Below are 22,399 nucleotides of genomic sequence, written 5' to 3'. Positions count from 1 at the left end.
TTTGCCTTGCGCTGTATCCTCATCAAAATGAAGTGCCCAAACAAAGCCCCTTACACGTTGCGGACTCGCTGTCTGTGCATTTTTTTCATGGAATGCTGCAGCTAAATAACACGCCATGGGGCCAAAGAAAGTTGCGAGCGGCAGCAATTTGACAAAGAAGGTGAGAAACATTGAATTCCATCTCGCCAGGATGTACGGGAAGTGCGCATCGACAATAAATTCCGTTCATTTCTCATTTGTAATTATTTCACATTACTTTCTGCATGTAAAACTAGAACTGGTCTCTAGAAAATTCACTTTTGTTCATTTTTTGGGTGTCTGGAATTACATTATTTCCTATGTAAAAAATTGTCTTAATTTTTACATGTTTTGGTTTTTGTTTGACCTGTATGGAAGCCCGCTTACGCCACTGAAAGACAAAAATATCCCAATGGTAAGTCAAAATTTTGAGATAAAAAAGTCATAACATCCATGCATGCACTTTAATATATTACAGTTTTACCTCGAAAGCTCATTTCAAAAAGGCATTAAAATTCAGTACACAAAATTTTCACATTATAAAATGAATGCTCATTTTTCATGACATAATTAGATTAAGTACTTACATTATATGGATAATCACTTCGTAGTGTTTATACAATGCAGCCTTTATTTCAGTAATGTAATTGCTAAAGCATTTGATAGACTGTAGCCTAAATCATCATCACTGACTTGTCATTAATTCAAATAAGCACCCAGACGAACAAAGCAGCTTCAATATATTTTGGGACTACACCTTGAGTGTGCACAACTGGCGCTTCGCCCCTGTCCCGTTTATTTACAACTGCAAGTGTTATAAATCTACAACGTTTTTATAACACATACCTGTCTTTGTTTTTGGAGAAACTTGAAAAGTTAAGTGGACTGTAGTACGTATACTACATAACAGCTAGAGTTGACAATCTTAACTTCCTGTTTATATTGGCGCCTCATACACACAACCAATCATACACCTTCTTCTTTTCTTGAGTGATTGGCCCTTAGCGTCACCTTACTTCCTGCAGTCATTGGCTGCCGAAACAAAACGAAAATGAACGAAGAGCGATGGGGCTCGTGATTACGCACCCGCGGAGGAGGGCCAACTGTCGTTGAACTACAATATTACGTCACCTCCGCTGACGAGCACTCGTCCGTTTACTGGGTTGGTCGATACTGCTAATGTTGGCTCTACTCAAATCCTGAAAAAGCCTCCTTTGTCCAAGGCCTTACTCCTCGACTTTGTAAACAATACAACAATAAATACAAATTATTTGAAAAACACACATCACTAACATACACAAATGAACAAAAATCCGAGCAAAGATCGGACAATATGAATTCACAACGCTAGTATCGAACCAATGCTGATACTACTTTTGTATCATATATTATCGATATTTGGATCGATCCGCCCGCCCCTAATGTTTAGTTGCTGAGCCACTTTTGAGTACTAACCATATCGGGTACTGGCGGTTCGCTGTACAATATATTGACATATATTTAATGTAAGATGGCGGCTATTCGTTTATTAGAGATATTATTTGTCTTGTATTTTGTATCTCACATTCCTATCACGTTGTTTATCGACTTGCAAGCTGTTCTACCTGGATATCTCTATTCCCAAACTGTAAGTAGATCATTAATTTTTACTTCTTTTCTGCTACGGTGAAGTTAAAGGTTTGTTTAATGTGCCTTGTAGCTGAAAGACGTCCTCAATGTCTACGCAGAGAAGTTTAACGATCCAATGGTGTTGGATCCCCCCGCGTGGTTCAAGTCATTTGTCGTCTGTGAGGCTTTGCTCCAAACTCCTTTCTTTCCCATTGCAGCCTACGCTTTCTTCAAAGGTAAGTAAACTAAACATTTCCTAAAAATCCGTTTAGCTAACATAGTTTCATAAAACTGTCACGTTTGCGAAGCAACTTTTGAGCCTCGACGTCAGAGTAGGGACGTCCAAAGTGCAGCCCAGGCAGGGTTGCCAGATGGGAAAAGACATATGCTAGTAGGAGAAGCTTAAAATGACCGTATTTTGAGGAAAATTGTCGTACATGGCCGGTGGCACCTGCTCCAGTAAAACACCACCAAAGACCGTGTATAGTTTAGCTTATATGGCAGTTTTACCTTTAAATAAACTCAAAGCGCTGTTGGAAAAAAGAACAGCGCCCCCACCGGCCGCAACAGTGGCTTTAAAGGAAAGGATATGCTGAGAAATATATTTCAAGAAAAAAATGCTCCTTTTTTCCTACTTTTTGCCGTTTTTTCCCCCCCAAATATTTCAACTTTCTTCCTAAATAAACTTTGTAAAGTTTGTGTTCAATGGAAGTTGGGCAACTTGAGATAAGAGTCTCGGTCGGTGCAGAAGGGCTGCCAAAGTCCACCGATTTGATATGGCTGCTGTATGTTTCACTGTTTGTCACATATCATATAATCCAAGGGTGTCCAAAGTGTGGGGCTGATTTTTTTACTGGCCTGCGGCACATTCTAATAGTAGAGTTTAACAAGAAAACAAAAAAAAAACGGCTGCAAAAATGGAAACATCAGCAGTAATTTTGCAAGAAAATGTTTATAATGTTGCCAGAATCAATTCCAAATATTGTGAGAATAAAGTCAAATTAAAATTGCGCTAGGGAGGTCAGGAGAACCGGAATATATAGTGGGAGGAGCTGCCTGGCGTGGCCCAGCAAGGTGCACTGTATTCGGGCACACGCTTTGAGCAGCCGGGGTGACGCCACGGAGGTCTCTGGCAAACCTTTTGCACTTTTCAAACAAGATGTGGCATTTCAGGTGGTGGATAAGGTTTTTTTATGTTCTCTGTTTTTTTTTTCCCCTTCATCGAGGAGCATTTGTTACAACTAGCATGCAAAATGTCCCTATAAGTGTTTGTTTACAAGTTTACAAGGGAAGTGGTGACAGGCCGTAACGTCAGAGGCAGGAGAAAAAGGGAGCTTGGTATGCTCACCCGCACAATCTTGCCTCATAGGAGCGTTTTTTGGCGTGATCATATTTATCTGGATGACATCGTAATTCCCTCATATTGGCCCGATAATTATCGTGCACCCCTAATCATAATAATAATAATAAAAATAATAAACAGCGACTATAATAGGGCCTTCGCACTGACAGGACTTTCGGGCCCTAGTAATAATAATAATAATAATAATAATGATAATGATGATAACTATAAATGCAATGGATATAATCGGGCTCTTGCACCGGTGGGACTTTGTGCTCGGGCCCCTATAAACATTGCAGTTTCAAAAGGGCCTTCACACCGCTATCGCTTGGGATTCAAGCTGTAAGACAAAAAAGTTATATTCTAAGGAGGAAAAAAAAGCAATTTTGCTAGTATAAAGTCATAAATTATGAGGAAAAATAATGTCATTTTAGTAGCACAGAGTTGAAATATCAAAGAAAAAATATAGTTTATATAAGTGTCTAGCTATGAAAATGGATAAAAATGCTACGATGCTACCGTTAGCATGCTAGAAATGCTAACATTAGCATGCTAACAACTAGCATAATAGTGCTAAGTGTTTATATATGTGTGTACCTATGGAAACAGCGAGAAATGCAGCTGTGCTAATGTTAGCATGCTAACAGGGTAACGTTAGCATGCTAACACCTAGCATAATAGTGGCGTTTATATAAGTGTCTAGCTATGAAAATGGATAAAAATGCTAATATGCCAATGTTAGCAATCTAACAAGCAGCATAATAGTACTAAGTGTTTATGTGTGTAGCTATGAAAATAGCTAAGAATGATTCTATGCTAATGTTAGCATGCTAGTATTGCGAATGTGAGCATGCTAAAACCTAGCATGATAGTGCTAAGCGTTTATATATGTGTCTACCCATGAAAATAGCTAAAAATGCTAGTATCTTACGTTAGCATGATAGCGCAATGTACCGGAAAGGCTAAATGTCCCGAATGAGTTGAGAATTTTGACTTTGTAGCGGTCTGAATCGGTGGAGAAAGTAGTTAGAACTCTTTATATCAAAGGCATTTTGCATTCTGAAAAATGAGAATGGGTCAAGAAAGGTGGGAATTCCTGGTGTGTGGAAAATGCCATGTATGTCCTTAGTTAGCGGAATGCTTTGATGTCGGAAAGGTGTGAATCGTTGAGTAATGTGGCAGTAGCAGCAGGTAATCATTTTGAATTGTGGATCACCCCCAAAATGTAAGCAGTTCTTCCATATCCCCTTTTCGCCAATTCCTGAAACTTTCATCCATATCCGTTCAGAACTGTTCAAGTTATTTTGAACACAAACAAAAAGATAAACGCCGATAAAAGTTGCATCCTTGCATTTTTCACCATGCTGCCCTCGCTGGAATATGATGCTGCAAGGAAATAAATAGAGTGCAAGTGTGACTCTATCTTCCATTACTGCCTCCGTATTTGAGTTGTCATCCTTGTGATCGTCTCTCCTGTCTTCCAGGAGGCTGCCAATGGATCAGAACTCCGGCCATCGTTTATTCCACACATGTCACCACCACGCTGATCCCAATCCTGTCCCACATCCTATTTCATCAGTTCCCCGTTGACAGCCCCCGGGGCCCTCAGACGCCACATGAGCGTTGGACGCTGGCCTCCATATACGCCCCGTACTTGTTCGTCCCCGTCCTGCTCCTCTGCACCATGCTGCTGTCGTCCACGTACAATCCCACCACCAAGTCTGCAAAAACGTCTGCGGTCAAAGCCAAGAAGAAAAACTGAAGGGTTTTGTCTTATTTCAAGACACCCGTGCTGTACTTCCGTATTCCGGAGGTCAGTGAAGGCACCTTGGGCACGACTTGGTGTGACGGTGACGTGTGATCGGTGGAAGAAAAAAACAACCGAAGACATCAGTGCCCATCAGATAAACCTGCTATTGTATTGTGTGTAATAACACACAGACATCCTCCTATTGAATTTGAGTGTTTCACTTTGTCCCAGCTAGCTACACTGGTTTACAGGTCGGGCTTATCCTCTGATCTCCCTCTTGGTATCGCTTCCCAGGGGTAGCTTGAGCTCACCGTTTGGATCTGGATTACGTGAGACTGAATGGTCATACACTGTAGGTCATTCAACCGGGACATTTATTGATCCTTTCATTTCATTTGATCCAATTTTGCCATTCAGCTCGTTCGAGAACCGCAAGTTGTGTGAAAAGACGGTCACAGTCGGACATTCAAGAGTTTAGAAAAGGTCAGATTGAGTTCACCTGTGAAAGGTCATAGTGCATTTTTAAGTTCATCCTGAAATTTCACCTGAAATGTGAATATCCATAATTTTTTGTGAGTAGAGTAGCCCACCGTTTGACGCCCCTGCACAACCTGAAGCTCCATTGTTCCATTGAAGGATCATGATGGCTCCCCCTCCCACTGTGCCGTGTGGAAAGCATCTCAGGTGGGATCTCCTTGTGATGCCAGTAACGTTGAAAGCCATCAAGGTTGCATTTTTTCCTCATCAGAGAATAAAACTTTCTTCCACCTTTCAATGTCCCATGCTTGGTGCTCCAAATGGGCAATTTTGTGGTGTTGAAACTTTTTTTGTTGTTTGTTTGTTCTTAAAACCCTTCTCTCCCAGACGCCGTCTGATGGTTATTGGACTGCACTCGGCACCGGTAACGACCTTCATTTGGCTCGAGGATGGTCCTGTTTTTTCAATCAGAAGTATTTCTAATAATATAAAATATGAAAAATTACAACTTTAATTTGTTGCTATTATAAACTCTTGATCAAAATCTTAAGAGCAGTTGAAAAATTGCGAGAATTAGCATTTTGCACATTTGAATCCTAATGAGGTTTTAAGAAGAGCTACAATATCCAAAAACAAGAAGGGGTATTGAGACAAAAAGCATTTTGAAAAAGTAATTCATTGAAAACAACAATTCAACTGAAATAGGCTGTTTATCAGCTGATCAAAAGTTTAAGACCTCAGGCTATAAAAGCCAAAATCTGCTCAAAATGTTCATTTTCTGTCAGGCATTCACACTGTCATGCCCTCCTGATGGCTAAAGCTAAGAAGCTTTCTCTTTTTCAACGTGGTCGGATTGTGGAGATGCATAAGCAAGGCCTCTCGCAGCGTGCCATTGCTGCTGAGGTTGGGTGCAGTAAATCAGTCATTTTACATTTTTTGAAAGATCCTGAGCATTATGGGACAAAAAAGTCAAGTGGTAGACCCAAAAAAATCACACCTGTGCTGAGCCGGAAGATCCGATTGGCTGTCCATCAAGACACAGGACAGTCTTCCACCCACATTAAGGCCCTTACTGGTGCAGACTGCAGCGCAATAACCATCAGACGGCATCTGCAGGAAAAGGGTTTAAAAAACAAATTCAAAGACCTCGTCTCCTTCAACGCCACAAAACTGCACGTTTAGACTTTGCCAGGGAGCATCAAACATGGGACATTGAAAGGTGGAAAAAAGTTTTATTCTCTGATGAGAAAAAATGTAACCTTGATGGTCCAGATGGCTTCCAACGTTACTGGCATGAGGAGGAGATCCCACCAGAGACGTTTTCTACCCGGCATAGTGGAGGGGGGTCCGTCATGATCCGGGGTGCTTTTTCATTCAGTGGAACGCTGGAGCTTCAGATGGTGCAGGGTTGTCAAACGGATGCAGATGTTGCATGACTGAGGACCCTCGTCTGTGTGGTAACAGCTGGCTTTTTCAACAGGACAAAGCTGCAGTTCACAATGCTCGCTTGACCAAGGACTTCTTCAGGGAGAATAACATCACTCTTTTGGACCATCCTGCATGTTCCCCTCATTTAAATCCCATAGAGAACATTTGGGGATGGATGGCAAGGGAAGTTTATAAAAATGGCCATCAGTTCCAGACAGTTGATGCCCTTGGTGAAGCCATCTTCACCACTTGGAGCAACGTTCCCACCAGCCTCCTGGAAACACTCGCATCAAGCATGCCCAAAGCAATTTTTGAAGTGATTAACAAGAACGGTGGAGCTACTCATTACTGAGTCCTACTGAGAACATTTTTGGTTCTGGTTTGGAGAGTTTTTTGTTATTTTTTGAGCGATGGCCTTAAACTTTTGATCAGCTGATAAACAGCCTATTTCAGTTTCATTGTTCTTTTCAATGAATTATTTTTCAAAATGCTTTTTGTCTCACTCCCCCTTCTTGCTTTTGCATATTGTAGCTCTACTTAAAGTCTCATTAAGATCCAAATGTGCAAAATACAAATTCTAGCAATTTTTCAACTGGTCTTAATTGACCAGTTTTTATCAGGAGTGTATATATTAAATTATATATATATTTTTTAAATGTTCTTTTAAAAATATAACAATAATTAAGCATATTATCCATATTTTTGTGTTCAGACACCATGGAATATACATTATGAAAAAAAGTTTCATTTAATTAATATTTACTATATTTAATAGCATACCTTTAATGATTTTTGTAAATAAAAAAATATAATAGAAATATCCAAATTGGAAAAAAATATTGATTCATTTTTATTGTATATATTAAATTAACATTTTGTTTCCTTTTTAAATAACTGCATGTATTTTTGCGTCTGCATCCAGACGTTAGACACACCCTGGTGTATACATTACACCACAAACTTGTTCTTTTATTTCATGAATAATACACTTAACAGTATTTTTTTTTAATTAAGTAATTGTAAAATCATTTTTGTAAATAAATACGTATAATAAATAGCTGGTGTACCCCGTCCTCCTGCACAAAATCAGCTGGGATAGGCTCCAGCATACCCCTGTGACCCTAATGAGGATGAGGCATCATTGAAAATGAATGAATGAAATACACATAATAGTATAAATATTAAAATTTAATACATTTGTTCATAATTTACTAATGTATTCATATCATAAATATATATTTTTTTAAATAATTGCATAATAGACTTTATGGACACACTCTAAAATGAAATATTAATATTAAAAGCGACATTTCCGTACTTCCGTTCTTTTTCTTAAGCTGTGCTGGTGTAAGACACACACCCATAAATAATAAGTTGAATTGTCATGTACACACAATGGATGCGAACAACCAATGGCGGGGGCTACAAAAGCTATGACGGCATTATCCCCGTGACATATTTAAGTGTGCGCTGCTAGACTGGCGCAATTTGTGCGAAATAAGCGTCCAGTCTGCACACTGTGCAAGGTGGGTGTGATAGAAAGCATATTTGTCAGCGTGTCGGACATATTTGTCATTTGTAAGTATTATTCGTTCGATTGCTTTCATTGTGTTTGAATGTTGTGCACAGCACGTTATATGTTTGTGCGTGTGTGTGTGTGAGAGATGTGTGTCAATAAAATGACGAAGGCTCCGGGAAATCGAGAGATAAACGATGCTAAAATGATGCTTTATTGCAAAACGGTGCCTTATTGCTCGCCTGCTCGCGACGACATGAAAAAAAGATGCGTTCAGTGGCACTGGGAAATTAATATGCACTTTACAGAGAAGATCGTTGTTGGTGGTTTGGACGAACACACTCCGGTCCATTTGAAACCGATATGTCTTATTTTGGCGTTTTCACGTTTTCATCACACGTTTGCCCCAGAGAAAGAGCGAGCGTGTTATTATTGTTCGGAGGTGATGTCAGTGCGTGTCTTTGTTTTCCACATCGCCGTCAAAGGCGTCTTTTGTCTGCCGCTGACAGCCTTGCTTGATAGGCGGAGTGACAAAAGATGAAATATATGTTTTTCTCTCAAAAGATTTGTCAAATCCCACATTGTTGTTGAAGCTAATGTGAACCGGGGAGCACAACAACAGTGGGCGTCAACCGCTTTGCAAGGTGTCGGCACTAAATATAGAGGCTATATATAACATGCAATTAGCTAACCGTCCGCTTCTAAATATGATCGTTTTATGATAATAGCATAATAGGTTGGGAAAGTTCATTTTTATTTCATTAAACGCTATGCATCTGTGTATTTCGTCGGTAAACTGCGACTCTCAGCACAACAAACACACAATTCAAACACATTTTTGCGTCAATACCGTGTCAATGTTTGCGTATTTACGCAAATCATGGCACCCGGTGTGGCGTTGATGACAAAGTAGGGCTCGGGCGGATCGATCCAAATATAGACGGCTGGCGATAGCGCCGTTGGGCCAGTATCGGGTCGATTCTAGCGTGATAAGCTGTTTTTTTTTCAGTTGTATTGTCTGGTTATTTTCACAAATATGAGTGTTTTGTTGTTGAGACTGATATTGTTTACAATGAGAGCCAACCGTAGTTTTGGTTTTCTTTACTTATATTTGTACTATGAAATAAGAAAATAATTGTGTTAATTTTGCTGATACTGTAACATTGTTTGTTATATTGTTCACGAATAAATTTGTTGATTTAAAAAGAAAACCGATATTTTTGGTGCGGCCTAAACTCTTTGTCAAGTGTTTTATCGTGTTTATAATCATGATCAGCACATTAAGAAAGGAAAGTACTACTTGGTTTAGAATCGGTACCACAATGTGCAGTATCGCCCAGCCCTAATGATCAGCGTTGTCATGGATTGATGGGCGTGGTTGGTTGTAGTTTTCTAGAAGGCCATGGGGTGTCGCCACTGAGCTTTTTTCCAGTCAAAATGTGATCAAATGAATAAATCCAAACATGTCTCTGCATTTGAAGGCAAACCCGCCAGTACCGTTTCAAGATGGCAGCCCCTGAAGGTGACTTTTTACATTTGTACCTCATACTGAGTAGGAGTACTGCTTTATGTACGATACTTTACCTTTTGCAGACATTCAGGTCAAAGAGCTGGACAAGCGAGCTTCCGGTCAGGCCTTCGAGGTTCTTCTCGGTGCTCCCGCCCCAGACGCTAAGGGAGACTTCCCCCTGGCCCCTACGAAGAAAAAGGACGTCTCCCTGGAGGAGATTCAGAGGAAGCTGGATGCTGCAGAGGAAAGACGCAAGGTATCCTGGAACAAATGTCATCCATGAACATGAAAAAGTCAGCCGGCAGACGTTTTTTTCTCTTCTTTATTTGCTTAGATGTATTTTTAGAATGTGCCGCGTCCCGCAAATGGCCCCCGGGGTGCACTTTGAACACCCCTGCTTGAATGGGGTGCATCTAGTCCCACTAAAACACCCCTGGTGGTATTTAAACATAATGCATTGTATTCATATTAGTGCTGGGCAAGTATTACAAAGATTAATCACAATTAATCACTTTCTATATTTGTGTGATTCATTGCCATTAATTGCATTGTTATGCACAACATTACATATTATTTGATATATTACATGTATTTGATATACATAATTCAAAAGTGGGGTATTTGTCATTTTTATTTAAAAAAATAGCATACTGTATCAACAAAAGTGCAATAACACTTGGTTTGTAGCGACTTTAGACCATTCCAACATGAAAACATGCAGCTCCTTCGGGTCATTCAGGCTAACGCACGTCACATTTTCTGGCCCATAAATTCCCACTCACGAGTGGGCAATTTTGAAGTTCAGCGTTTCTCAACTGATTCAAACCATTCCAATGTCCAAACATTCAGCTCATTTCCGACATTCCAGCGACCTACTTTCCACACTTCAAAAATTCGGGTCTTTTCCGGAATTTCACATTTTCTGGCCCATAAATTCCCACTCACAATTGAGCATTTTTTTAAATTTGGCGTTTCTCAACCGATTCAAACCATTCCAATGTCAAAATCATTAGCTCATTCAGGTGATCTGTTTTCCACATGACAAAAATTGCAGTCTTTTTCCAGAATTTCACATTTTCTGGCCCATAAATTCCCACTGACACGAATGGGCAATTTTTAAGTTCCGCCTTTCTCAACCGATTCAAACCATTCCAATGTCAAAACATTCAGCTCATTTACGACATTCCAGCTACCTACTTTCCACATGACAAAAATTCAGGTGTTTTTCCGGAATTTCACATTTTCTGGCCCATAAATTGCCACTCACGAGTGGGCAATTTCTAAGTTCCGCATTTCTCAACCGATTCAAACCATTCCAATGTCAAAATGTTTAGATCATTCAGGTGATCTGTTTTCCACATTACAAAAATTGCAGTCTTTTCCCAGAATTTCACATTTTCTGGCCCATAAATTCCCACTGACATGAATGGGCAATTTTTAAAGTTTCACATCTTTAGTTCATTCAGGCGATCTCTTTTTTCACATTAAAAAAAAATTCCAGTCTTTTGCTGGGATTCCAATGTCCAAACATTCAGCTCATTTCCGACATTCCAGCGACCTACTTTCCACACTTCAAAAATTCGGGTCTTTTGCCGGAATTTCACATTTTCTGGCCCATAAATTCCCACTCACAAGTGAGCATTTTTTTTAAAATTTGGCGTTTCTCAACCAATTCAAACCATTCCAATGTCAAAATCATTAGCTCATTCAAGTGATCTGTTTTCCACAAGACAAAAATTGCAGTCTTTTTCCAGAATTTCACATTTTCTGGCCCATAAATTCCCACTGACATGAATGGGCAATTTTTAAGTTTCGCCTTTCTCTACTGATCCAAACCATTCCAATGTCCAGACATTCATCTCATTTACGACATTCAAGCTACCTACTTTCCACATGACAAAAATTTGGGTCTTTTTCCAGAATTTCACATTTTCTGGCCCATAAATTCCCACTGACATGAATGGGCAATTTCTAAGTTCGGCATTTCTCAACCGATTCAAACCATTCCAATGTCCAGACATTCATCTCATTTACGACATTCCAGCCACCTACTTTCCACATGACAGGAACTCACATTTGCACCGGAATTCAAATGAATGAACGGCATTTTTCTACATGTCTCAACCCATTCATACCTTTCCAAGGTCAAAACCTGAGGACATTTGGGCTAACAATCTTCCACATCCATAATCCCCCACTTTTGATGAAATTCCCCACGTTCCATAACACAAATTCCCTTTGACGTTAAGAATTCCCACTATTACTGTCATTCCCCATTTTGTAAACTTCACTCTCTGGCGCCTTAAGGGTCGCACTGGACATCGAGTTTACAGCTCAGATTTTAGCTGGATGGTTAGCGCTTGACTCCCATTTGGTAAACCGTGGTTGGCAGACCGGGCGTCTTCGAACGTACAATAACATCGATAATAACGAATTCGCTTGCCCGGCCCTAAAAAAAAAGGCACGCGAGGTACATGGACAAAATGGCTACTCAAGAAAGCGTCTCCTGCTTTCCTTCCAGAACCATGAAGCAGAGGTTCTGAAGCACCTGGCTGAGAAACGTGAGCACGAAAAGGAAGTTCTCCAGAAGGCGATGGAAGAGAACAACAACTTCAGCAAGATGGCGGAGGAGAAACTCCAACAAAAGATGGAGGCCAACAAAGGCAACCGCACGGCCATCATGGCAGCAATGAATGAAAAGTTCAAGGAGAAAGTAATTGTCATTCTTTGTTCCGCTGATATCTCCCAAGCATCGGTATTTTAGGACTCATTTTATTCTCCTCTTGCCAGGACAAAAAATTGGAAGAGGTGCGAAAAAACAAGGAAAGCAATCCGACCAACATGGAGGAAGATGCTTCAGAAGACTGAGTTGCAAACAGGAACCTTTGTTATTTGGATTTGTTTCGGTAAGCCAGTGTATTTGTGTGCACTCCCCACTTGAAGTAGGAAAACGTCCGTTTTGTGATTGATTTTTTTATATTCTTAAGCTCGATGTGCTGATTCCGTGTGGCGAACCACCCACCTTTAGTACCCGCTTAGTCGGAACTTTTGCGTATTCCCACATGTTTCGGTATCCTAACCCGTAGGCTCCCGTGTGGGACAGTCCCGTCATTTTCCTTCAAGCACAAATGGGTCCTGATTCCTATGGCTTCAGCCTGGTTATTCCTGGTCGTTCTGAAAATGTGCTTCGTCTCGAGTCCTGATTCTGCTGATAAAAACCTGGTTTACATGTCAAGCATGGAAATGTATGGCCTTGTTTCATGAACGAAATCACCTGTGGAGAACTTCATCAAGAGCAATACACCCCAACATCCGCATCACGTCATTAGTTGTACTCCAACGACGCGAAGGCACCGTTTTCCTTGTACTTTAGATCACGCCGCGTGTTGATGAGTCAGTGTTTAACCTGCCGTGTGTAATCTCTCTCTGTTTAACAGCACAGTTTCAACGTTTGAAATAAACTATTTGCACTTACGTTCCCTGCGGTGTTTTCTTTCAAATGGCTTCGCTTTCTGTTGCTGACAGTTAGCATGCGAGCACCAAGCAGCAGAAAGTGCGAAGGCAGTTGTATATTGTACTTCATGCTACGTAGGTGGTGTATATACTATTGTAAGTGGGGGGGAATGCCTAAAATGCTAACATGCTAACAGTTAGCATGCTAGCACCTAGAAAAATGGCACTAAGTACTATAAATGCCAAGGCAGTTATACGGTGTTCTTACATCGTGCCATGTTAATACATGCAATATGACATGGGTAAAATGCTAAAATGATAATGTGCTAACAGATAGCATGCTAGAACTTAGCAAGATGACACTAAGTACTCAAACGTGCCAAGGCAGTTACACAGTGTTTTTACACCATTCCAATGTTAATACAGGCAATTTGACATGAGGAAAACAGCTAAAATGCAAACATGCTAACAGTTAGCATGCTAGCACCTAGAAAGATGGCACTAAGTACTACAAGTGCCAAGGCAGTCATACGGTGTTCTTACAAAATTCCAATGTTGATACAGGCAATTTGACATGAGGAAAACAGCTAAAATGCAAACATGCTAACAGTTAGCATGCTAGCACCTAGAAAGATGGCACTAAGTACTACAAGTGCCAAGGCAGTCATACAGTGTTCTTACACCATGCCAATGTTAATACAGGCAATTTGACATGAGTGAAATAGCTCAAATGTAAACATGCTAACAGTTAGCATGGTAACTGCTAGCAAGATGGCAATAACCACTCAAAGTGCCAAGGCAGTTATGCAGTGTTCTGACATCATGCCATGTTAAAAACTGCAATTTGACATGAATAAAATAGCTACAACGCTGATATGCTACAGTTAGCATGCTACCACCTAGAAAGATGGCACTAAGTACTACAAGTGCCAAGGCAGTCATACGGTGTTCTTGCACCATTCCAATGTTAATACAGGCAATTTGACATGAGGGAAACAGCTAAAATGCAAACATGCTAACAGTTAGCATGCTAGCCCCTAGAAAGATGGCACTAAGTACTACAAGTGCCAAGGCAGTCATACGGTGTTCTTACACCATGCCAATGTTAATACAGGCAATTTGACATGAGTGAAATAGCTCAAATGCAAACATGCTAACTGTTAGCATGGTAACTGCTAGCAAGATGGCAATAACCACTCAAAGTGCCAAGGCAGTTATGCAGTGTTCTGACATCATGCCATGTTAATAACAGCAATTTGACATGAATAAAATAGCTACAACGCTGATATGCTACAGTTAGCATGCTAGCACCTAAAAAGATGGCACTAAGTACTACAAGTGCCAAGGCAGTCATACGGTGTTCTTACACCATGCCAATGTTGATACAGGTAATTTGACATGAGGGAAACAGCTAAAATGCAAACATGCTAACAGTTAGCATGGTAACTGCTAACAAGATGGCAATAACCACTCAAAGTGCAAAGTGCATTGCAGTTATGCAATGTTCTTATATCATACCATGTAAATACCTGCAATTTGACATGAATAAAAGAGCTACAATGCTCATATGCTACAGTTAGCATGCTAGCACCTAGAAAGATGGCAATAAGTGCTACAAGTGCCAAGGCAGTTATACGGTGTTCTTAAACCATGCCAATGTTAATACAGGCAATTTGACATGAGTAAAACAGCTAAAATGCAAACATGCTAACAGTTAGCATGGTAACAGCTAGCAAGATGGCAATAAGCACCATGCCATGGTAATACAAGCAGAAAACAGTAAATTATTATCTTTTTTTCTTATTAGTAAATGAGCAACCTTTATTACAATGATTACAGCACAAGAATTTAAGATTAAAATAATAAGTCAGCGCCTCACCAGCCATGAATCTCACCACATGTCACTTGAGTTCTGGGAGCACACACAGTCGTAATCATACACATAAAATATTGTACATACAGTATGTCGTCACAATTGCAGCCATTTTGGGCCCAAAAGAGCAACTATTTTTGTCCCTGAAATTAACCTCCTGTCGCCACTCGATGGCGCATTTTCATTACATAAGAATGAGGGTCCAATGCGTCACGGGGAGCTGGTTTTCTCCGATCCACCAGAGGGCGACAAACTCTTAATGGCATTTCAAAATGATCTTGGGAGAGAAGGAGTCTCTTTTCTCTTTGTTATTCACCCATCACTAAGAGCTGAATCATACGTCGACGTCGCCGCCATATTGGATGTGGCAAGACCTAATGCGCTGCAATGGAGTCGTACCTACCCACTTACTTGAATTGTCCTGTCATTAATATCCTTTTAGCTCATTTTAATCTTTTTTTTTTACTTATTTATCTCTTAAGTGTTTGTGTATATGTACAGTGAGAGCTAATTTTACGATCAGTCAATTCCTTGTTTGTGTAAGCATATTTGGCCAATAAAGCTGATTCTGATTCTTGCGGTCATTTACATTTAGCTATCACCAGTGGCAGGGGCAGACATTTTTCATCAGGTTGCCCAAGGTGAGACCATTACTGACATAGGGGTGGCAATAAGTTGCTACCTGAAATGCCTAGACGGCCAGTGGGGTGGCCGGAAAGTGCACGAGCTCCTTCCCTGGGTATCACGGCAGCACGTGACATCGTAAACATTGCGAGTGAAGTAAGGGGGTATTCTGCGAAAGTGGCTCAACCATCCCAGGCTGTGTGGCCCGAATGCTCAAGTTAACACTGATTATTATGCTAACTATAAATACCAATCTTTTAATTTATCATTGCTCAACATTGCACAACTTTAACATATTAAAACTTATCTATTTAAATAATAAAATAAATTGGAGCAACAACTTTCTTTTTTCATGTTCAAATACGATGAAATATTTTCAAATGCTGTGTCTCGTAGTGACCACTAGACGGCAGTGTTTCGTGTGCGTCGTGTTTTGCGGCGACCTTTTTAATTTTTTTCTTGTACAGTTTTTGTCCTCGTTATAATAAACGTATACGAATACGCATATCTAGCGTATTCCCTCGGCCGAAAATCTATCTCGAAATACTGCTTTTTAAAAAAAAAAAAAGTTCCCCGTGCCATCTCCGAGTTAGTTAAACACCATAGCCGACTTTAATCCCGACCAGGTTAGCTTGCATTGGGTTCAGCCGTGTTTGTTCCATAGAAGAACGGCCTGAATGGAGTGAGCCCTTTTGTCAATCATACAGTCTCTTCGTCTTGGTGGGTGGAGGCGGGGCAGCTAGCATACACACAGAGTGCAGAAGAGTGTAAGATAGTAGAAATTAAATTAGTAGATGGCGATATCCATCCATCCAATCCTTCCATTTTCCGTGACGCTTGTCCTCACGAGGGCATGCTGGAGCCTATACCAGCTGGCTTTGGGCGAGAGGCGGGGTACACCCTGGGCTGGTCGCCAGCCAATCGACCATTCTCTCGTGTATCGTCTCGTCTCGTGACACCCCTAATGTTCTGTTTTACACTTCATAGTTCAAATTGTAAATCGAAAATGTGCATTCAACTGGTCCAAAAACCTGTCAGTATCTGGTGTGACCACCATTTGTCTCAAATATCTTATACGCCCATCCAAAGCATCCCAAACATGCTCAACGGGTGAGTATGCTGCCCTGTGTCCTGTGTGCGGAGTGGTCCGTGGTGGGGGTGGGGTTATGGCATGGACGATCAACAGAGGTGCATCTTATCGATGGCTTACTGAACGCACAGAGATGCTGTGGCGAGATCCTGAGGTCGTGCATCCGAGAGCATCACGTCTTGTTGCAGCATGATAACGCACAGCCCCCCCACGTCGCAGGGATCCATACAGAACTCCCGGAAGCTGAAAACATCCCCAGTACCTGCGAGGCCAGCATACTCCCCCCGACATGCCAGACACTGACACCTCAGTGTCACCCTACTCTATTGCGTTTTTTCAAAAATGGATTAATTAATGATCACCGTTTCGTGGTTGAACACAGCCTATTATTCGAAAAAAAAAGCATATTTAATCAAATTGTACTTATTCTTGGCCTAAATTAAGCATTTCAAGCATAAAAATGGCTAAACGAACTAACAAAATGAAGTAAAATATAAATACAAGCGTTATAATAGTGAATGTCGTACTTGTAGTCTACATTGGCCACTCGGTGTCAGTAATTGTTCGGTGAGAGAGGCATTTATTGCAGATTTAAAAGATCATAATAACATAATCATCATAATAATAACACGTGCGACTGTTGCGTCCGAGCTAAAACTCAACTCCCAACCTCCTGTCCAACACATCTGTCCCCCCGCCACTACGGTTCCCTAGAGAACACATTTACTGTGACACTGCTCGAGCAGGGGTTTTATTTACACCTTGAATGGCTTATTTAGTTGTATTTTGTCGGCTATATTGGGCAATACGAGTGTAAAGACATTTATAGCCACAATTCCAATACAATCATGAGACAACAGCAACCACAGTTGAGTCTATGTGTGTGAGTCTATGTTATCTTATTTATGTCTAATGTGTCTTATTTTCTCTCATTACATCTACTTTATTGGGTCATTGAAGTGTAAAGGTGACTATAGGGGTGTTATTTCATGTCTTGAGGGCTCTAATAATATAATAATGATTTGTATTTTGAAGATTGTAAACAGGTTTTCTATTCTATTTATTAATAGTGAAATAATATTGAAATGTTGAAGTAGGCTTCGCGGAAATTCACTTACGGCGGTGGGGTCTGGAACCAATCACCCGTGATAAACGAGGGACCTCCTCCACTAATGTGAAAAAGCACATTTTGGAGGGACCTTTTATTGTGGCCAGCCTAAGGCACACCTGTGCAGTAACCACGCCCGTGAGGTGGATGACTTATGAATGCTCACAAACACAGATTTGGACAGGTTTGCCATAATCCGAGGACCACCTGTACCTGTGTCAGGTATCCAGGCTGGTCTACCAAAATCACATTCAGAATCAATGAACATACTCTCTTTTTAAATCACCGTTTGTTCATTTTGTTGGATTGGTGATATCTTTGTTCTCGTAATATTACAAATTGAGTTTCAAAAAATGTCAACTTGATTTGGTTTTGCTCGTTTCTCATAATATTAAGACATTAAAAAAAACAGATTTTCTTGAAAATTTCACCTCTATGCTATTAAAAATACATTATTTTTCCTCATAATATTATGAGTTCATTCTCGTAAAATTGCTATTTTTTTTCCCGTTATAGTACAACTTTTAATACACTACAAAATATTAAGACCGTTTGAAAAATGGCAAGAATGTACCTTTTGCACTGTTGGATCTTAAGGAGATTCTAAGTAGAGTTGCAAAATGGAAAAAGAAGAAATGGGAGTGAGCAGTTGTTTGCAAACAAGCATGAAAGTGCAACAGGCTGTTAATCAGCTGATCAAAGGTTTCAGACCACAGCCTTTAAAAGGCAAACTCTTGCTGCTGAGGTTGGACGCAGTAAGACAGTCATTTGAAACTTCTTCAAACGTCCTGAGGGTTATGGAACAAAAAAAGGCAAGTGGTAGACTCAAAAAATGTCACCTGCCCTGAGCCCTGGCTGTCCGTCAAGACACGGGACCATCCTCGACCCGAATGAAGGTTGTTACCTGTGCCGAGTGCAGTCCAATATCCATCAGACGGCATCTGCCAGAGAAGAAGAAACGCCTTCATAGGCCTCGTCTCCTTCAATGCCACAAAATTGGCCATTTGGAATCTGCAGGAGAGCACCAAACATGGGACATTGAAAGGTGGAAGAACGTTTTGTTCTCTGATGAGAAAAAATGTAAGCTTGACGGTCCTGATGGCTTCCAACGTTACTGGCATGACAAGGAGATCCCACCTGAGATGTCTTCCACACGGCACAGTGGAGGGGGCATCATCATGATCCTTCATTGAAACAATGGAGCTTTAGGTTGTGCAGGGGCGTCAAACGGCAGCTGTTGCACGGGGCATCCCTCATGACTGAAGACAACGCTGCACTACACGATACCCGCCTGGCAAAGGACTTCTTCCAGAGGAATAAGCTCACTCTGTTGAACCATCCTGCGTGTTCCCCTGATCGAAACCCTATTGGCAACGTTTGGGGATCATCTCCAGACAGTGGATGCCCTCCGTTTTTAGGTGGCGTTCTTCTGATTCCGAGGATGTCTAGTGTGTGTATACACAAATGCAACCACTCCGCCCCCTGTACTGGTGTTCTGAAAAGGGTAACTAGGGAGATCCATGGCAACAGCAAAGACTCGGTTGTCTTTATTATAAGCCAGCGTTGAGTTTGAAGCTTTAAAAATGTCTTAAACGCCTCCTTGTTGTTTGCTTTTTTTGCTCAGCCATTTTTTTTGGTAACCTTAATAAATGCCGCTTGGGGTCAAAGAGCTTTCAGACAGCTGACTGGGGACCAACGTGTCCAGCTCAGGCCACAGCTGGTCCGAGGCAGAGCGAGTGGCCGGCAGCTTTAAATGAATATGAATCATGCCTCCCAGGCTCAGTGAGCCACCACCCCTCTCGCGCTGCCATTGGACCAGAGACCAACCTGCCGGTCGGTGAAAACCACTGCATCATTGTCCCTTCGCCGGCAACAATGAGGCTGAATAACTAATGAGCCCCTGTCCAGGCTGAGGTGTCGTCCTCTCACTATTCTCAGCGTGGCTTTGGACATGACCAGCAGCCTTCGGCGGGCCTGTCACTGGAGCAGGAATCCAAATGAATAGAAATGCTATAATAATAGAAAGCATTTAGCTTAGCAACCAAAGAATACATAGAGTAGAGGTCGCATTTTCATTTGGATTACTTTTTTTTCTACTTTGATTTTTTTTTTTTGCAAAGAACTTTGAAGAAAACCAAAATGAAAGCAAGACTATTGCTCAGCAGCCTTCCAGCTTTGTTGTGCTTGAGTAAGTCCACTTTCTTCAACTTCTTCATGTCGACTTTCACTCCAATATTGTAGCTGTTCTAGCTCCTGGATGAAAATGCATGTTTCTCATTGAAGTTGCTGTTCAATTGTATCACACTTTTACTCTCATTAATACACGACCATGCTGATGATAACACCAAAACACATATCGAACGATCTATTCCAGGGCAGCCCGAAATGCATCCTGCTGCTGATTTTGTTGCTTATTCTGGTATTGTTGTACTTTACAGTTTCCTGTACATCACAGGACATCACATGTTTACGCCTGCACAATTTAACATGCCTGAAAAGGAGTAGGAAGAAGCTGATTTCATCCTTCCACTTCTGTTTTTTTTCTTCTTTTTTTTTGGCAATTACTGATAGTTATTCACTTCCTGTGTTTGACATGTACCAAGTTACCAATTTTTAAAAAGTGAATGAAAAGGATTTTCAATAGTATAGTTGTTTAATTTAATTTAATTTAATTTAATTTAATTTAATTTAATTTAATTTAATTTAAGTTGTTTTAATTTTATTTAATTTTATATATTGCATTATTTATTATTATTATTATTATTATTATTATTATTATTACTATTGATGAGTGTTTTATTTTATTAAATTGTACTGTATATATTCATATAAAGTCATGTATAATGTGTATAATGTAATAAAATAGGTAGATGACAAGTAATTTTATAATATTAGTATTTAGTAATATTTTCAATTATCTATAATAACAATGTCATGTATGTTATATATAACTAAAATAGATACGTAATTTAATAATAAATAAATTGAGCTTGTAGATAGACGACATAATATTATAATAACTACTATAAATATACTATAAATACTACTGCTATGTATTTCATTGTATTATTATTATTATATTTTTTATCAAATTAACTGTGTTAATAATGTATATGACGTAATTAATTGATAAGAAGCAATGAGATCATAAATAAGTTGCTTGAGCTTGTCAACAGCTTGTTGAATAATATAATAATATAATATGATATTTTAAAAGTTAAAATATGTATTAACTTGTATTTTTTAAAGGAAATTAACTGTAGTAATAACGTAATATATATTATATAATTCAACGTGGACTTAACTCTCACCTTTTCATGTGGTAGTGGGATCAAAAAAGTTGATGGGGGAAAAAAATATATTTAAATATATATATATATATATATATATATTATATATATGTATTCTAAAAATGTAATAACGGGGAGGTGGGGAGCTGCGCAGACGGTAGGGGGTTCAAGTCAATGACCTATGACCCTTGCAATAGGGGGTAGGGTCCTGGGTTGTCCTGACTGGCGGTGCAGCCTGTGAGGGGTGCGGGGAGGGGGTGTGGGTAGGGGGTGTGGGGTGGGGGGTCACCCTGGACACAATAGGCTGCCTCCTTTCCTCAGTGTTCAGCGACGTGACCCTCACACCCTCATCTCCATAAGACTGCCTCCAGCCTGTGCTCAGATTGAGACTTTATTAAGGAGAGTCCAGGGTAATCCTCCTACATGCGCCCCCCCCCCCTCTCCTATCAGCGTCCGTGGTGGACTCGACCCCCAGAAACACCCCTTGGTTTAATCCACAGCAGGGGTGGCCAGTGTCACTGTAACCCTAAATCCTGACATCTGTATTTGCAAATACCAGGGGTGTCCAAACCTTTTCCATTGTAATATTTTTTATTGTATTTATTGTTTATTGTTCTTTTTTCGTATTTTCCGGACCTGAATGTGCTTGAAAGGCCTGGTGAAAAAGTGTATATTTCGGTGGCCCTGAACATGGACCCCTCAAAGCTCACTTGGAACCAACCCACCCTTGTCACCTGGTGCCGGTTTCACAGATCTTTATGAAATTCGGTGGAGACGTCTGTCGTGACAGGACACACGAAAAAGTCAATAGAGCCCATGTTCGCAAACACACAGGAAGTGGAGCATTTTGGGTTGAACCAGTGTTTTTGAGGTGCAAACCAGGGCTCATATTATTATAATTCTTATTGTTATTAGCAGTGTTGGGAATAAGTAGAGAACACCGGCCTGCAGCGTTGTGGTAGAGACTTGTCTTATTCTAGCACACCTCTCAAGCCCAGGGTTTTCAGACATTGAGCTTGGCCTCCACCTCCGGTGGTTACAGGCCTGGAGAAAAAAGGCGTGACAGACGCGACACAGCAGCGATAAAAGCATTAGCCATGTTTGCATAACACGCAGCGGCAAGAGTTTGAACTCCCATCACGAGGACCATAAAGGAAGCCCTGAGGTGATTTCATGTCCATTCATGCCCCCCCTCAGAATGCACAGTCAGTGCAGTTTGGGCATGTAATGTGTACAGTAATCCCTCGTTTATCGCGGGTAATTGGTTCCACACTCAACCGCGATAAGTGAATTTCCGCAAAGAATGACGGCT

At 40.6% G+C, this 22,399-nt stretch overlaps 2 protein-coding genes across 5 annotated transcripts; both read left to right on the top strand.

Moving 5' to 3' along the window:
- Nucleotides 1-1,429: 1,429 nt before the first annotated feature.
- Nucleotides 1,430-7,206, top strand: tmem97 (transmembrane protein 97). 2 transcript variants are annotated; one of them, XR_008567197.1, is made up of 4 exons: nt 1,430-1,645; nt 1,718-1,862; nt 4,453-5,201; nt 6,676-7,194. XR_008567197.1 is itself a non-coding variant. In XM_054763952.1 (3 exons), the coding sequence occupies exons 1-3, from the start codon at nt 1,529-1,531 to the stop codon at nt 4,728-4,730; spliced, it is 540 nt and encodes a 179-aa protein (XP_054619927.1). In that variant the 5' UTR covers nt 1,430-1,528; the 3' UTR covers nt 4,731-7,206. The 2 variants fall into 2 exon arrangements, 1 of the variants encoding a protein (XP_054619927.1); XM_054763952.1 differs by having other exon boundaries at nt 4,453-7,206.
- An 820-nt stretch (nt 7,207-8,026) lies between these two features.
- On the top strand, nt 8,027-13,123 carry stmn1a (stathmin 1a). 3 transcript variants are annotated; one of them, XM_054764706.1, is made up of 5 exons: nt 8,027-8,149; nt 9,621-9,661; nt 9,733-9,905; nt 12,171-12,362; nt 12,440-13,123. In XM_054764706.1, exons 2-5 carry the CDS (start codon nt 9,646-9,648, stop codon nt 12,515-12,517), a joined length of 459 nt encoding a protein of 152 aa, XP_054620681.1. In that variant the 5' UTR covers nt 8,027-8,149; nt 9,621-9,645; the 3' UTR covers nt 12,518-13,123. The 3 variants fall into 3 exon arrangements, with proteins under 3 accessions (XP_054620681.1, XP_054620680.1, XP_054620683.1); XM_054764705.1 differs by having other exon boundaries at nt 8,075-8,201; XM_054764708.1 differs by having other exon boundaries at nt 8,119-8,203; nt 9,607-9,661.
- Nucleotides 13,124-22,399: the final 9,276 nt, after the last annotated feature.

Source organism: Dunckerocampus dactyliophorus, chromosome 20 (assembly GCF_027744805.1).
Source record: "Dunckerocampus dactyliophorus isolate RoL2022-P2 chromosome 20, RoL_Ddac_1.1, whole genome shotgun sequence".
NCBI lineage: Eukaryota > Metazoa > Chordata > Actinopteri > Syngnathiformes > Syngnathidae > Dunckerocampus > Dunckerocampus dactyliophorus.
The sequence above is the reverse complement of the archived record's forward strand: the minus strand, read 5'-3'. Positions and strand labels throughout refer to the sequence as shown.